Here is a 16,220-nt window from a genome sequence, read left to right as displayed (position 1 = left end):
TTATATTCTCTAAAGCCTGACGACTCAACTGACATAATGTTTATCTCAGACAAGTAAAGTTTTGAAAGTTGAAACAAATGGGAGACTTTGGTCAGTTATCTCCCTTTCATACTCTATTAAAGTAAGAAGGTCCTTTCATTTGGATTACTCTGTTGTTATCGCTATGTTATTTGTAACAATATGATGAGCTTAGTCATTGATCATCATGACTGTTGATTTAAAAATGCCTTCATCTACATTTTCTATAAACATTCAAGTGTCTAATTTTGACATTCCAGACATTTAATGTAACGAAAATGCAAGATATCTCATACCTTAGAACTGAGATCTCATATGCAAACAGCGATAAAGTCAGAGGATTCCAAATGATGGGACCTACTTACAACTTTATTATCTTGGACATTATCCAATAAGAGAGACAATTTGAAACTCACCAAAGTCCCTCATTTGAGTTAAAACGAGTGAAAGTAGTAAACTATTACTATTATTATTATTATGTACAACGTCATTGAATATATCATTATATAAAAATAGGCGTTTAATCAAATTATTCAGTTTCAGTTTCATTGTAGCCTTGCAACAACGAGTCCTCTACTGGAAGTCATAAATCCTATTTGCTTTTTATAGTATTTATTTTCTCAACATAAACAAGTACAACGCCCACTGTAAAGCAATTAAGCCCGGTTTTAAGAAAATTTTATAGACCTTTTATACTTTGTAACTAAAAACAAACACTCCCATACATGTATATTATTATATTGAAATTCGTCTCATGTACATTTGTGTCATCACATGTCCGTTAGACTTGCAAAGCCTGATGAGATCAAGTAATATCTGTAATAAGGTTTATTCTCTCTTCATACTGATACTGATATTTTCTCAGAAAACTCTTTTTCTCTCTAGACTCATCTCAAGGGTCTGAGATGTAATATTTTTCAGAAAGTGGAATTTTAAGAGGATTCTGTGGCACAGATGTTTATTTCAAGGGACTCTAACGGCTGATGCCAGTCTACATGTCGGAGGACATCCACAAATGTAAAATACAATACACATGGAATGTCACTTGATCCCTAAAATGCACATGAAACCTTTCCATTGTATTTAGTAAATCACGAATATCTAAGGTTTATAAAAGAATGTCACAGTATCATTTAAAGTAATAACTTTTTTTTTAGTTTTTAGCTTTAACATAATCTTCAAAACATTAACCTCGAAATATGGCGTACAAAACGCTGCTATATAAACTTGGATCTAAGTTTATCTGAAAAAACATATGCCATTGCTTAATTTTTACTCATATTCAGTATTTAATATGGGCTATGAACGGCCGTTGTTTCATTGAACTTTAATATTTCACTTTTTCGTGGTAAGTCATCTTGACTTTCAGTCTAGATTTATTAATTATGTCGACACTGCTTGATAACGGATTATTGTAATGGCCTTACTATATGTTGAAATTTGCTTGATTACAGATTTTTTAATGGCTGTATCTTGACAGTTTGCCTGATAACAGATTCTTTGACTGACCATTGTTGATATTTCTTAATAACATATTCTTTTAATGGCCACATATTGACATTTTGTTTGCTGTCTGGAACGACTTTTAGTTGCCATTTCTCTGTAAAAAAAATGTATTTCAAAATCGCTGAAAGTAGAAAAATAGCAACACTTCTGTTAAAACCGACGCAACTCCAAGTTGACATACTGTTGTTCCGAGGCCACTTCTTTTTGACCCTTCCTGTTGCTTCCGGGTGGTGGAGTATTCTCGTAGAGGGCCGCTTGGTCAGATCCTGAAAACAAGCGACAATGCAAATAGATTAGAAGCAGCTAATTATCAAATATTGGCATTTCAAAGATGGCTAAATATTATTTCGTTTGGCGACACCTGTGCTATACTGTAATACAAAAAATGAAGACATGACACTGTTGCAGATGTTTCTTTTTGCTGGCGGGGACACTGTGGTGCCAGGCATACAACATACAAAATAAAGATTAGACCTATCCAAGTGATACAAATGGATATTAGATATGGTTTGTTCAAGACAAACACCTGATTCAGATCCAAACCCACTATCAACACTATTGTTTATCGTTTTTGTACAGCTTTGTAATATATGATGTTTATTTTTGCGTTTCGATAGTTTGTACCTATCCAATGATTACAAATTTCCTTTCCTTCCCTTTAAACAATAATCGAAATTTTATGTTCTAATACATGACATTATTAATGGATCATTTCCTTTTTAAACTTAAAGATACAATATTTGTACGTAAGTTATATATTCAGCTTTATTTTATAAATATTACTAACATAGAATAGGAGGTGCTCTCCGTCATTAAGTCACTCGCTTCAAACCACTTACCCATCACCTAACCTGACCGGTCTTCATGCGCGTCTGCTGTGAGAGATAGGACAAACCCCCCTTTACTCATTTTTGCATAGGCCGACAAAAACCTCTTCACCTTTTGTACAAGGAGGACAACCCCTCCCCCACTCCCCCACACCCTTGAGTTGATGCGACAACAGACTATACCAATAGAATCGTAAGGATTAGGAATCGGACAAAACATGAAATTTAGCAGCCGGTGCTAGGGGGCGTGGGCAGTGTTGCATTTTCCATTTCTGCCCATGAACAGACTCAATCAAACCGAGTCTGCAAGTGTCACTGTTTGCCTTGTTCTCGGTGCTTCCGAGGGATCTACTTTCGAGTATATTTGTTACATACCATCTTGTTAATTATTATAGACAATACATACGTTTTGGAGTGCTCTCTGTCCCATGTGTTTTCTTCTGGCTGCGGCATCTGTGTAAAATACAAAAAAAAGAGTACTCTGAGATCATTTTAATTTCGTGGACTTGAAACTTCGCGGTTTATGTCAAAAAACTTCAAGAGATATTAATTCCTGGTTTTCGAGTTCTGGCTTTAAATGAAAATTCTATTTATTCGTTAGAATTTAATTTTATATTCTATATACATTACTATAAATAGTAACAAATAAACGCATTTCGGGGGTAACCGGAAGGTCCGCGCGTTCTGTCTTCGACGTCATACAACAACGTCAGTATTTTCAGCAATGCATTTGTAGTAGGGCATAGCATAAGTTTGCACTTTACACTAGCTTGCTTCGCGACATGTAAGAGTGTCCGCTCTTGGTATGAGAGGTCCCGGGTTCGTTCGATTTCCGACAAGGGATAAGTATTTTCAGTCTGTAATACAGTTAACAGTATAAATTTGTATGTTGAAAATAAGAAAAATGGGGAAAAGGGGAAAATGAGTCGTGAGTATACAATGTGTCTTCTCGCCATAACGTTTCTCAGTCAGTTAACAGTATAAGTATATTGAAAATACAAAAGGGGGAAAGGTGAAAATGAGACGTGAGTAAATAGTGTGTCTTCTCGCCATAACGGCACACTAGTCTCATAAAGACCTCATAGCTAGTCCCCTCGTTAAACTATGGCCTGAAACACACAGCTGAGACGTAATTTCATTCATTCACAAAATCCACGAAAAGTGGCCCCACGTGAATATAGATGGTTTTATTAATGATAAAAAGATAGGTCTTAAAATGGTGCTTTATTTAAAATTTCTTCAAAATGAAGTCTGAATTTTGTTAAACTCTCTCGTGTCTTATGAATAATGTTTGCGGTCAGTAAGAAAAGGAGTTAAGATCGTTTAATCACGTTCTATTACTTGCCGTTACAAATTTTTATAGACTGATCTGGAAAAAAAGCGCAAGAGCTATTTAGGGGAAAAAATGAATAAAATACCAAAGTACACACTAACCCGACATATTTTCTGATCCCGTATGCGACAACGCTGATGAGAAGCACGACAAAAACACTCAACACGCATGGGCCAATTATCACCCACATATTCTTTGTAACTGTAACAAAAAGAAATAATAAAAGAGATTCACGAATGCTTTGAAGTTCTTCGAAATCAAAAGGTTTCTAAGTTACTTCAGGACGTGCATTCAATAACATAATTGTAAAGAATGAAATTCGGCACTTCTGTATCGGATTTAATTTTTATGCCCCCGAAGGGAGGCATATAGTTTTTGAACCGTCTGTCGTCAGTCTGTCGGTCTGTCAGTCTGTCCGCAATTTTCGTGTCCGGTCCATATCTTTGTCATCCATGGATGGATTTTCAAATAACTTGGCATGAATGTGTACCACAGTAAGGTCACACTTAGACGTTAAAGGTCATATTTCATGATAGTGCATTGATTGACGTGTCCGGTCCATATCTTTGTCATTCATGCATGGATTTTAAAATTATTGGGCATGAAAGTGTACCACAGTAAGACGACGTGTCGCGCGCAAGACCCAGGTCCGTAGGTCAAAGGTCCTAAACTCTAACATCGGCCATAACTATTCATTCAAAGTGTCATCGGGGGCATGTGTCATCCTACGGAGACAGCTCTTGTTTTTTCAGTTTTGAAGGATCCGCAGTATTACTGATGTTATTACCTTGCGTCTTTTCTCCTTTGATGTCACAGTTTGCGTGGCTCATCTCAACGTCACACCATTTCCCTGCCAGACCTTCCTTGCAACCGAGATCGCAAGTTCCATAGCTAATATCGCATGACTCATTCAGACAGCCGTCAGAGCAGTTCAGATTGCATGTAGAACCGAAATATCCAGGTTTGCAAGACAGACAGTGACTGGATGTCGTACATGTTTCACAGGTCGTAAGGCAAGATGCTGAGCTCTTTCTTCCATATTTTATATCAATGTATTGATCGCATTTACTTTCAATGTAATTCGGTGGACAAGTGCAGTTTCCGGTTTCTTGATTACATATAAAGGGAAGGACACAACGTTCTGCACATGTCATATTACAAAATCTGCCGTAGACAGAATATCTATTTTTGCAGCCATGATCACAGGTGCCTGTTTTTGGATTACATGTGCCTTTGCAGTTATAAGAGCATGTCATGTTGCAATAATCACCGTAATGAGAAGGATAAATGCATCCGTTGACACAAACTCCGGTTTTCTGGTCGCAACCATCTTTACAGTACCTAGGACAGCTCTTGTTGCAGAACTCTCCGTGCAACAGCCTGTATGTATAGAAATGATATTTTCTACATCCGTTCGTGCAGAAACCCGTCTTTGGGTCACATTTTGTATTCAAGCATCCATCATCACAAGGTTTACATAAAGGTCCATAATAACCTTCCTTACAAGTAGACTGGCAATGTCCGCCTTGTCTTTCACAGCTACCGTTACATCCGCTGCTGCATTGCTGATCACATTTCGCACCATACCAACCCGTTACACATTCCGTACGACATGTGCCGGTTTCCTGTGCACACGAACCACTGCAATCTTTTCCACATCGACGTGAACATGTGTCTCCATAATATCCATCTTTACATGACAGAGGACATTTGCCAGTTTCCCTTTTGCAGGAAGATTTACATCCTTCTCCACATTTAGTATCACATTTTTGCCGGTAATATCCCTTTGTACATCTCTGCAAGCAGTTTCCTTTTTTTTTGTCACATGCTGATTCGCAGCCAGTTCCACATCGCATTCCACATCTTTGTCCGTACCAGCCAGGTTCACAATCAATTGAACAGATTCCGTCGGACTTGTCGCATGGCCCATTACAGCCGCTCTCACACGTGTACTGACAAGATGTACCGAAGTGTCCTAGTTTACATTCGTCACAATAACCTGTGATTCTATTGCACCTAGAAGATCTGCAGCCATCTTCACATTTTGAATCGCATTTGCCACCATAGTAACCAGCGATACAATCATACAAACAACTGCCGTCATTTTTTCTACAAGTACCAAGTTGACAGTTGCCGCATTGAAGTTGGCAAACAGTTCCGTAATATCCAGTTTTACATTCAACGCAGCTGCTGGTGGATGTGCACGATTTACACGAACTTGGGCATGTGTTTTCACAGGATGAACTGTAAAAACCATCTTTACAAGTGTGACATATTTTATCAACATCAAAATTTCTCGAGCAGTTCATGCAAACTTCTGGGCACACCTTGTCACATTTATCACCATGGTAACCGTTTTTACATCCATTAAAACAATATCCTTCTCTCACACCACAGGTAACACAGTAGTTATCAATGCAATTAGAACAGAAGTAAGCTGAAACGCTTGCTCCACAGGCTGTCAAAACTATTAAATAGAAAAGAAAAACATCGCCTTGTAAAACATAATTTTGATATTTCCACCATCCTGATTCTTCCAAAATTCTAATCTATAAAGCTGCAAAAAAATCCATAAACGCGAGATAATTATAGAAGGTGATATTTCAATACGTCAACAGTTTTGCTTAAAGTGCAATTTTCTAAATTTTGACATCACAGACGGATATTAAAATATATACTATAATGACAACCCTTTAATTTACGTTGACGTCCGTTACGTTGACGAAATTACATTTCGTCTAAATGAATGAAATTTTGCAAACTTACCACTTAATAGGTAACATTTAATACATACTTACCTAGGACAGCAAATAAGATTATCTCCATCGTTGTAAAAGTTACCGTGACGTCAACTAAGTGACGTCAAATACGCGTCTTGCGTTGAATAAATGTCGTCTGCTGCAAAATGACAAAGGAGATGTACAATTTAAAATCTAATTTGACTCCTCACTCATTTTTGCGCATCACCACATATTTAGATTTGCATAAATAAATTATTTCAGTCATATCACCAACAGGGAAAAATATTTTGAGAGACACTTTTCATTTTAATTAAGTACTAAGCATATATATATATTTATATATTGATGGTTGATTGTCTGATCTGCATTTTCTTATAACAGCATCTTCGTAGATTTTTCGTTCCATTTCTTAAACTTTGTATTATTTGATCCAAAGGCAGGCAGTAGTCTGTGTTCAGACCTTATGTTTTGTTCACAGGAGATAACTCCTGAGGCAATACAAATTTTGTGTCCCTTTTATTCTCAAAACATAGATAATCAGAGCCAAGACTGATGAAGTCAAAATATACAAAAAAAAATATTTTTTTCTAAAAAAAAGATTATCTAGTCGGTAGCCAGACTAGGCAGGCAGTAGCGGTTCCAAAATGTAGGATGTATTTGATATTTTGTATCCCTTTCTATCACCAGATTCCGTATTACAAATGCCCAGTTTCTGCTTTATATGTTTGTTTTCTTAAACGATATATTTATTCCTTTGAAATTTGCATTGTTTTGTTTGTTTGTTTGTTGTCTTTTTTGCTTTATTTCTTATACCATTTCCAGTATGTGTATTCGTAACAAACTTTCTACGCATGAATATACTCTGGTAGCAGCTGATCTTCATCGATGTAAAGAAGTTATAAACAATAGAATATTTACTGGTCATTTCTTGAAATCAAATATCCACCGGCACCAAATCAAAAAAACAAATGCCACTGCACATGTTATCACACCCCTAGGTATACATTAAGAACCGATTTTTATAGTATACCTATGTACAATGGCCTTTTCTTTCTGGACTGGTGCCAGTGCACGCATCACCATGATCCATTTATCAGTCGCCTAGACGTTGTATCATTGTTTTGAACATTTAAAATATTCACTATAAGGTGGGTCCTACCTTAAAGTCAGTAGGAATAAGAGTTTTTATATTACCTGGTCTATTTAGGATCATGAAGTCCATTCATAGTATTATGTAAAGCAGAGTTTCGCTTTAGCCGGTGCACGAGTTACGTGAGGGGTGCTGCACATTTCACAAGCTCTCATGAGCCAAGTCTGCTATTAGATTGTTTTGTTGCATTCTAGGATTACAAGACATCTTCTTACATATTTCATTATTTGAAATGAGCTAACGTAGAAATATTTAAGGAAATCAAAAAAAAAAAAAAAAAAAAAAAAAAAAAAATGAAAAAATCAACAAACAGAATGTGCAATTAAGACAATAGTTCTCAGATATATACATTGTATAACAAAATGAAAGGGAAATTAAAAGATTTCGCTTTTTTTCCCCAAAAAGAAAATCTCTGATTGGCTCTCCTTTCTGCACAATTGCGGAAGGTTATATATAAGTGATGTTATGCTTTTGTACGTGTATTTTTTTCCCTGTCGAAACTTAATAGCCTAATGTATTTTAAACCATACAGGTCATGACTTTGTGTCCGCGTTTATATTTTCGTAAACCACTGAAGGAAGTTTATGAAAACATCATCTAAATAACGTGCAAACACATTTTTTCAATTGCGCAGGTCCAAGGACAAGGATACCTCTTCAGGTCAAAGCTTTTAATCAGGCTCACATCTTCTAAATTCCTTAAGGATGTTTATGAAACGTGGGTAATATTTTGCAGTCATCAATACGGAATGAGAACTCATGCTACAATTTCGCTATTCTTATGTCAAGGTCGTAACTAAAGCCTAGACGTCTGATAATTGGATTTCGTGCCTTGTCCAAATACATCGTATTCTAAACCATTAAACTCACGTGACCTTCGCATTACTTCAGTCCTTAAATCATTCAATAAGCTATGACTTTATCATTTATAACATTTTCTAAATCCTGACGGCACTCATCAGACATGATGTTTTATTCAAGGCACGTAAAGTTACAACGATTCATTCGCCATTAGAGTAAAAACAAGTGAAAGAAGTAGTACCTCTACTGGAAGATGATAAATCTTTTTGTTGATGTTGTTTTCCATAAAATTTATTTTCTCAATATACACAGAAACAGCACCCTCCCTCTGTAAAGCAGTGAGGGCTTGGTTTCAAGAGATGTAACAGACTTATTATAGTTTATAAGTGGGAAAAAACACTCGCATACGTAATATAACAAGAGCTGTCACTAATGGTGACAAATGCCCCCGCAGCGCCTTGACCTTTGACCTGGTGACCCCAATGTCTGTAGGGGTCGTGTACTCAGTAAGTACTATCAGCATGTATAGTTTGAAGGTCATGGGTGCAGTGGTTCGCGAGTAAAGTGCCTTCATGCAAAAAGTTAACGTTGTGACGAACGAACGAACGAACTACATGTAAATAACTAACTAACTAACAAACGAACTAACGGACGGACAGTTGAAAACTAATATGCCTCCCTTCGGGGGCAAAACAATGTACACGCTCTGTGTCAGCATATGTCGGTGGGCCACCACAAATGCCTTTACAGAAAAAAAATACCTGGAATGTCGTTTGATTCTTGATTGCACATGAACTCTTACCACGGTATTTAATTACTCACGCACATGTTAGGTAAAAACGTGAATGTCATAAATGTCACACAATAACTCTTTTTTTTTCACTGGTTTTAGACTTTTAGTTTATACATAATTTTCACAACATTTACTTTGGAACAAGAACAAACAGAAGAAATATGTACACTTTAATTTCTAAAGTAAGAAGGATAATGAATTGACATGTAGAATTAGTAATACGAAAGAAGATAGAGTCTAAAAAATCAGTTATATAACATTGGACCAAAGAAATTCTGAAAAACATATCCCAACGTTCAACTTGCACTAACATTCCGTTTGAAATAATATTGACCCGCGCCATGAGAAAACCAACATAGTGCGTTTGCGACCAGCATGGATACAGACCAGCCTGCGCAACGACGCAGTCTGGTCAGGGTCCATGGTGTTCGCTAATGGTTTCTCCAATTGCAATAGGATTTGAAAGCGAACAGCATGGATACTGATCAGACTGCGTCGATGCGCAGGCTGATCTGGATGCATGCTGGTCGCAAAGCCACTATGTTGGTTTTCTCATGGTGCGGCTCATATAACAAGGGCTATGAACGGCTATTTCGCTTCTTCATGATAGGTCACCTTGATTTCCACTTTTTAATTATGTTAACATTTTGGTTAACAGCAGATTATTATAATGGCCGCATCGTATGTTTAAATTTTGCTTGATAACAGATTTTTTAATGGACGTTTATTGACATTTTGCTTGATAACAGATTCTTTTAATGGACGTTTATTGACATTCTGCTTGATAACATATTCTTTTAATGGACGTTTATTGACATTTTGCTTGAAAGCAGATTCTTTTAATGGACGTTTATTGACATTCTGCTTGATAATATATTCTTTTAATGGACGTTTATTGACATTTTGCTTGAAAGCAGATTCTTTTAATGGACGTTTATTGACATTTTGCTTTATAACAGATTCTTTTAATGGACATTAATTGACATTTTGCTTGAAAGCAGATTCTTTTAATGGACGTTTATTGACCTTTTGCTTGATAACAGATTCTTTTAATGGACGTTTGTTGACATTTTGCTTGAAAGCAGATTCTTTTAATGGACGTTTATTGACATTTTGCTTGATAACAGATTCTTTTAATGGACGTTTATTGACATTTTGCTTGATAACAGATTCTTTTAATGGACGTTTATTGACATTTTGCTTGCTAACAGATTCTTTTAATGGACGTTTGTTGACATTTTGCTTGCTAACAGATTCTTTTAATGATCGTATATTTATATTTTGCCTCATACTTGTACCTGATTCATTTAATGGCCGTGTGTTGACTTTTTGCTTGTTATTTGTAACGACACTTATGTTGCCATTTCTCTCTATTACAAAGTTATAGTTACAGCCGTATATTTAGTGTTATTTACATTTCACTGGTTTCAGTCAGATCTTAAGATCGCTTAGCAAGATTTCTGTTAAAACGGACGCATCTCCAAGTTGACATACTGTTGCTGCGGGACCACTGCCGTATATCCTTTCCTGTTACATCCGGGTGGTGGAGTATTCTCGTAGATGGCAAGTTGCTCATACTTTGTACTGTCAGACGACCCTGAAAACATCGACAAGACAAATAGTTAAGAAGCCTGCTAAGTTTAGCAAACATTGGCATTTCAGAGATGGCTAAATTGTTTATTATTATAAACTATTTTGTTGAGCGGAACGTGTGCTGAAGTGTAATACACAAATTGAAGACATGAGACTTTTGTTTCTTCTGCTGGCGGGGACGATATCATTAAGGCATATTTAACACACTTAAATAAAGATCAGGCCTTTTAAAGTGATAGGAAAGGGAAATAGATATGGTTCGTTAAGAAAAGCTTCGATTCACTTCCGAATTCGCCATCAACTCTATGAAACTGCATTTAGTAATTTCTGTTTATCGTTTAGGCACGGCTAAGTAATATATGATGTACAAGTGCGTGTCGATACTTTGTACCTATTCACTATCCAATAACTGCAAAGTTCCTTACCATCTTGCTTAAAAAGATGATCAAAATTATTGTTCGAACACATTACATTATAGGCGGACCATTTCCTGCAACACTTTATAAACATGCAGATACAACATTTCTACGTACATTGAACTTATTACAAACATAGATAGCAGGGGAGGCGCTTTCCGTGGTTGAGATCACTCGCTTCAAATCACTTACCCATCACCTAACCAGGCCGGTCCTCATGTGAGCCGTGGGTTTTACCCTGGTTAACGCCTGTCACGGTCTGAAATGATGTCTCGACAGGCGCAATGGTCCTTACAGATAAAAATGATGGCCTCGGTTGTGCTGATGCAACAACAAACTATACCAATAGTAACATCAAAATTAGAAATTGTGCCAAACATTAAATTTGGCATTTTTATTACATATAATCTAGTCAGTTATTACAGGCAATACATACGATTTGGAGTGGTCTCCTCCTCTGGTGGTTTCTTCTGGCTGCGGCATCTGTGCAAGATATAAAAAAACAGCTCATTATAATTTCGTGGACATGAGATTTCGTGCTACACACAATTATATTTCAAGAGGATATGAATTCATGGTTTTCAAGTTTCACTTTTAAATGGGAAGTTTATTAAGTCGTTAGGAATTTTTTCTGACTATACTAGTATACCTTGCTATCAGTAAAAATAAACTCTTGAAAATGATCATTACGGTCGTCTTTAAGAGAAGGGCAATGTCGCAGCGTACCTCACGCGCCATAATCATGAAGGTCGCGGGTAACCGGAAAGTCCACTCGTTATGACGTCGACGTCATACATCAACGTCAGTACTTTTGAGACAGAATTACTGATGTCTGAATGGAAGATTAAAAATGTAATGCAGCTGACAATATAAATATGTTGAAAGTGAGAAATGTAGGGAAAGGTGAAAATAAAGAGTGGGTATATAGTGTACCATCTGGCCATAACGACACACTAGTCTCATAATGACCCCATGGCTACAGCTCTCGTCCCTTTGCTCATTAGGCTATGGCCAGATGATACACCTGAGCCGTATACTCACTCAACCACAAAATCCACGAAAAGTAGTCCACAAGAATATAGATGATTTTGCAGTACATAAGACAGGATAGATCAATGATGATAATTAATTAAGACTTTAAATGTTCTTCAAAATGAAGGCTGAATCTCTCTCTTGCCTTATGAATGTTTGCGGTCAGTAAGAAAGGGAGTGAAGATCGTTAAATCATGTTGAATTACTTTACCGTTACATATTTGATCGCGGTAGACTACAATGATCTAAACAACGCAAGAGAGATTTAGTGAAAACTTGAATAAAATGCAAAAAATATATACTAACCCAACATGTTTTCTAATCCCATATGAGACAGTGCTGATGAGAAGCAGGACAAAACCACTCAGCATGCACGGGCCAATTATCACCCACATATTCTTTGTAGCTGAAACACAAAGAAAATAATAGATTAATTAGTGTTTTGAAGTTTTTTATGTTGAAAAACAGTTACTCCAGTCCGTACATGCAATATTATATCATTCTAAGGAATGCATTAGCATTTTCAGGAATCGGTTTCAGACTCTTTCAACTTTGAAGGACCCGCTGTATTAGTGTCGTTATTACCTTTCGTCTTTTCTCCTTTGATATCACAGCCTGTGTGGCTCATCTCGACGTCACACAATTTCCCTGCCATACCTTCCTTGCAACCGTGATCGCAAGTTCCATAGCTAATATCGCATATGTTATTAAGACAGCCGTCTGAGCAGTTCAAACTACACATTTGACCGAAATATCCAGGTTTGCAAGAGAGACAGTAACTGGCTGTTGTACACGTTTCACAGGTGGTAAGGCAAGAAGGTGAGCTCTTTCGACCATTCTTCCCATCAGTGTATTGATCGCATTTACTTCCGGTGTAAATCGGTAAACAAGCGCATTTTCCTGTCACTTGATCACACATAAAAGGAAAGGAACAACGTTCAAGGCATGTCATATTACAAAACTTCCCGTAGATAGAAGCTCTCTTCTCGCACCCATAGTCACAGGTACCAGTTTTCTGATTACACGTGCCCTCGCAGCCAGGACAGCATGTCATGTTGCAATAATCACCGTATTGAAATGAATACCTGCATCCGTTGACACAAACTCCGGTTTTCTGGTCGCAACCATCTTTACAGGACCCAGGACAGCTCTTGTTGCAGAACTCTCCGTGCAACAGACTGTTTGTATAGAAATTATATTTTCTACATCCGTTCGTGCAGAAACCCGTCTTTGGGTCACATTTTTTATCCAAGCATCCATCATCACAAGGTTTACATAAAGGTCCATAATAACCTTCCTTACAATTAGACTGACAATGTCCGCTTTGTCTTTCACAGCTACCGTTACATCCACTACTGCATTGCTGATCACATTTCGCACCGTACCAACCCGTTACACATTCAGTAGGACATGAGCCGCTTTCTTGTGCGCACGAACCACTGCAACCTTTTCCACATTGTAGTGAACATGTGTCGCCATAATAGCCATCATTACATGGCTGGAGACATTTGCCAGTTTCTTTTTCGCATGGCGGTTTGCATCCTTCTTCGCATTTAGTATCACATTTATATCCGTAATATCCTTCTGTACAGTTCTGCAAGCAGTTTCCTGTACTTTTATCACATGCTGATTCGCAGCCAGTTCCGCATCGCACTGAGCAATTGTTTCCGTACCAGCCAGCTTTGCAGTCACCGAAACAGGAACCGCCGTACCTGCCGCACGTCACGTTACAGCCACTCCCACATGTGTTCTGACAAGATGAACCAAAACGCATTGGTTTACATTCTTCACAATTACCTGTATATTTATAGCACCTAGACGATCTGCAGTCATCTGTACATTTGAGATCGCATTTTTTACCATAGTAACCAGCATCACAAGCCCCCAAACAAGTGCCGTCGATTTTGCTACAACTACCACTCTGACAGTTGCCGCATACGTGCTGGCAAACTGATCCAAAACATCCGTCTTTACACTCAACGCAGCTGCTGGCGGATGTGCACGATTTACACGAACTTGGGCACGTGTTTTCACAGGATGAACTGTAGAAACCATCTTTACAAATGTGACAGATTTTATCAATATCGAAATTTCTTGAGCAGTTAATGCAAACTTCTGGGCACACCTTGTCACATTTATCACCATGGTAACCGTTTTTACACCCATTAAAACAATATCCTTCTCTCACACCGCACGTAACACAGAGGTTATCGATACAAGTAGAACAGGGCCCCTTCGAACCACTAGCTCCGCAGGCTGTCAAAACTATTAAATAAAAAAAATAAGAGCCGCGCCAAGAGAAAAGCAACATAGTGGCTTTGCGACCAGCATGGATCCAGACCAGCTAGCGCATCCGCGCAGTCTGGTCAGGATCCATGCTGTCCGCTAACTGTTTCTCTAATTGCAATAGACGTTGAAAGCGAACAGCATGGATTCTGACCAGACTGTGCGGATGGTCTGGATCCATGCCGGTCGCAAAGCCACTATGTTTGTTTTCTCATGGCGCGGCTCATAACATCATTATGTAACAGATAATTTTGGTACTTAATTTCCACATAATGATAATAACCTCTCCAAATTTAATCTGAAAAGCAGACAACGTCCACAAATGCGAGATGATTATAGAGAGGCTGATAGTTCGGGTATATTTTGCTAAAATCGCAATAATCTAAATTTTGATATCATAGACGCTTATTTAAATATATAATGAAAACCCTACACGTTGACGAACCTGAACATTTAACAGTAGATACTATTCTGAATGAAAACTTGAAAGATATGATAGGTGAAATTTAATTCATACACACCTAGGACAACGAATAAAATTAATTCCAACATAGTGTGACGTCAAACACGTGCCGTAGGTTAAATGCATGTCGTCTGCTGCAAAATGACAAAAGAAATGTAACACTTCTCTTTTGAAATTTAATATTACTCTTCGCTCATTCAGTCCTACGTATTAACGTGTGCTGAAATTTACATCATTAAAGCGAGTTTGTAAGATGGATGACATTTTAAAAGAAAGGAGAAGCATATTTCATGCGATAAATTGGAAAAGTGTTACTATTTTTGACACACACTTCTTGAAATCATATCAACAACAAGGAAGAACTATTTTGAGAGACCCTTTTAAATCGTGTCATACATTTTTCATTTTTATTAAGTTCTTGCATGATAAGCATGTACACATAAGTAATCACGTGACGTTGTTTGCACATGCTTCTCGTGAAAGTACTTAAAATGATGTATTTTCGACAAAGGTTTGTGACAGTACTCATGAGCTCAGTTGTCCATTTAACACACAGTAAGTGCATGTACTGTATTAGATCACAAATAAATGTCACATTATGTTATACGAGGTAATACCCTAGCTTTGATAGGTATCGTTTTGGGACATGATAGTTCTGGCCTTAGAAACCAACAGGTAGTTTTGGATGGTAGTCCTTCTCATAAAGCTCCAGTTCTGTCCGGTGTACCACAGGGGTCTGTGTTGGAACCCTTCTATTTCTGCTCAACATCAATGACCTCCCTAGTGCTGTCAAGTCTTTCTGTCGTCTCTTTGCAGATGAGTGTGTCATTTACAGGATTATAAGTTCTGCAGTTGATTCCCTGGCACTGCCGGGAGACTTGGACACCCTGGCGGCATGGGAGCAGAAATGGAAGATGTCTTGCAATATTGACAAGTGCCATATAATGCACATTTCTTGTCTATCCAGGATTGTCACTAAGACCCAGTGCACCTTACACAATAAACCATTTCAGACTGTTGAACAAGCCATCTATTTAGGTATTGAATTAACTTCTGATCTATTCTGGGACACCTATGTCAATAAAGTTGCATCTAAAGTTAGCCAGACATTGGGGTTTCTCAAACGCAATATCCATTCCGCATCTAAAGAAACTAAAACGGCATCATACAATACTTTAGTTCGCCCATCTTTGGAATACTCGTCTGCTGCCTGGGATCCTTATTTAAAGAAAGATAACGATAAAATTGAGTCAGTGCAAAAA

The 16,220-nt window shown here is 37.6% G+C and overlaps 1 protein-coding gene across 1 annotated transcript; it reads right to left on the bottom strand.

Annotated features, from left to right (window-relative positions):
* Positions 1-1,155: 1,155 nt before the first annotated feature.
* LOC123543046 (multiple epidermal growth factor-like domains protein 6) lies at positions 1,156-15,197 on the bottom strand. The gene is made up of 9 exons (XM_053532069.1): positions 15,017-15,197; positions 12,795-14,474; positions 12,516-12,615; positions 11,614-11,660; positions 10,634-10,765; positions 4,472-6,151; positions 3,786-3,885; positions 2,758-2,804; positions 1,156-1,790 (listed from the first exon to the last, which is right to left on the bottom strand). The coding sequence occupies exons 1-9, from the start codon at positions 15,045-15,047 to the stop codon at positions 1,675-1,677; spliced, it is 3,933 nt and encodes a 1,310-aa protein (XP_053388044.1). The 5' UTR covers positions 15,048-15,197; the 3' UTR covers positions 1,156-1,674.
* Positions 15,198-16,220: the final 1,023 nt, after the last annotated feature.

The sequence above is a fragment of the Mercenaria mercenaria genome, chromosome 19 (assembly GCF_021730395.1).
Source record: "Mercenaria mercenaria strain notata chromosome 19, MADL_Memer_1, whole genome shotgun sequence".
In the NCBI taxonomy this organism is placed as follows: Eukaryota; Metazoa; Mollusca; class Bivalvia; order Venerida; family Veneridae; genus Mercenaria; species Mercenaria mercenaria.
This window is presented reverse-complemented; position numbering and strand designations above follow the sequence as displayed.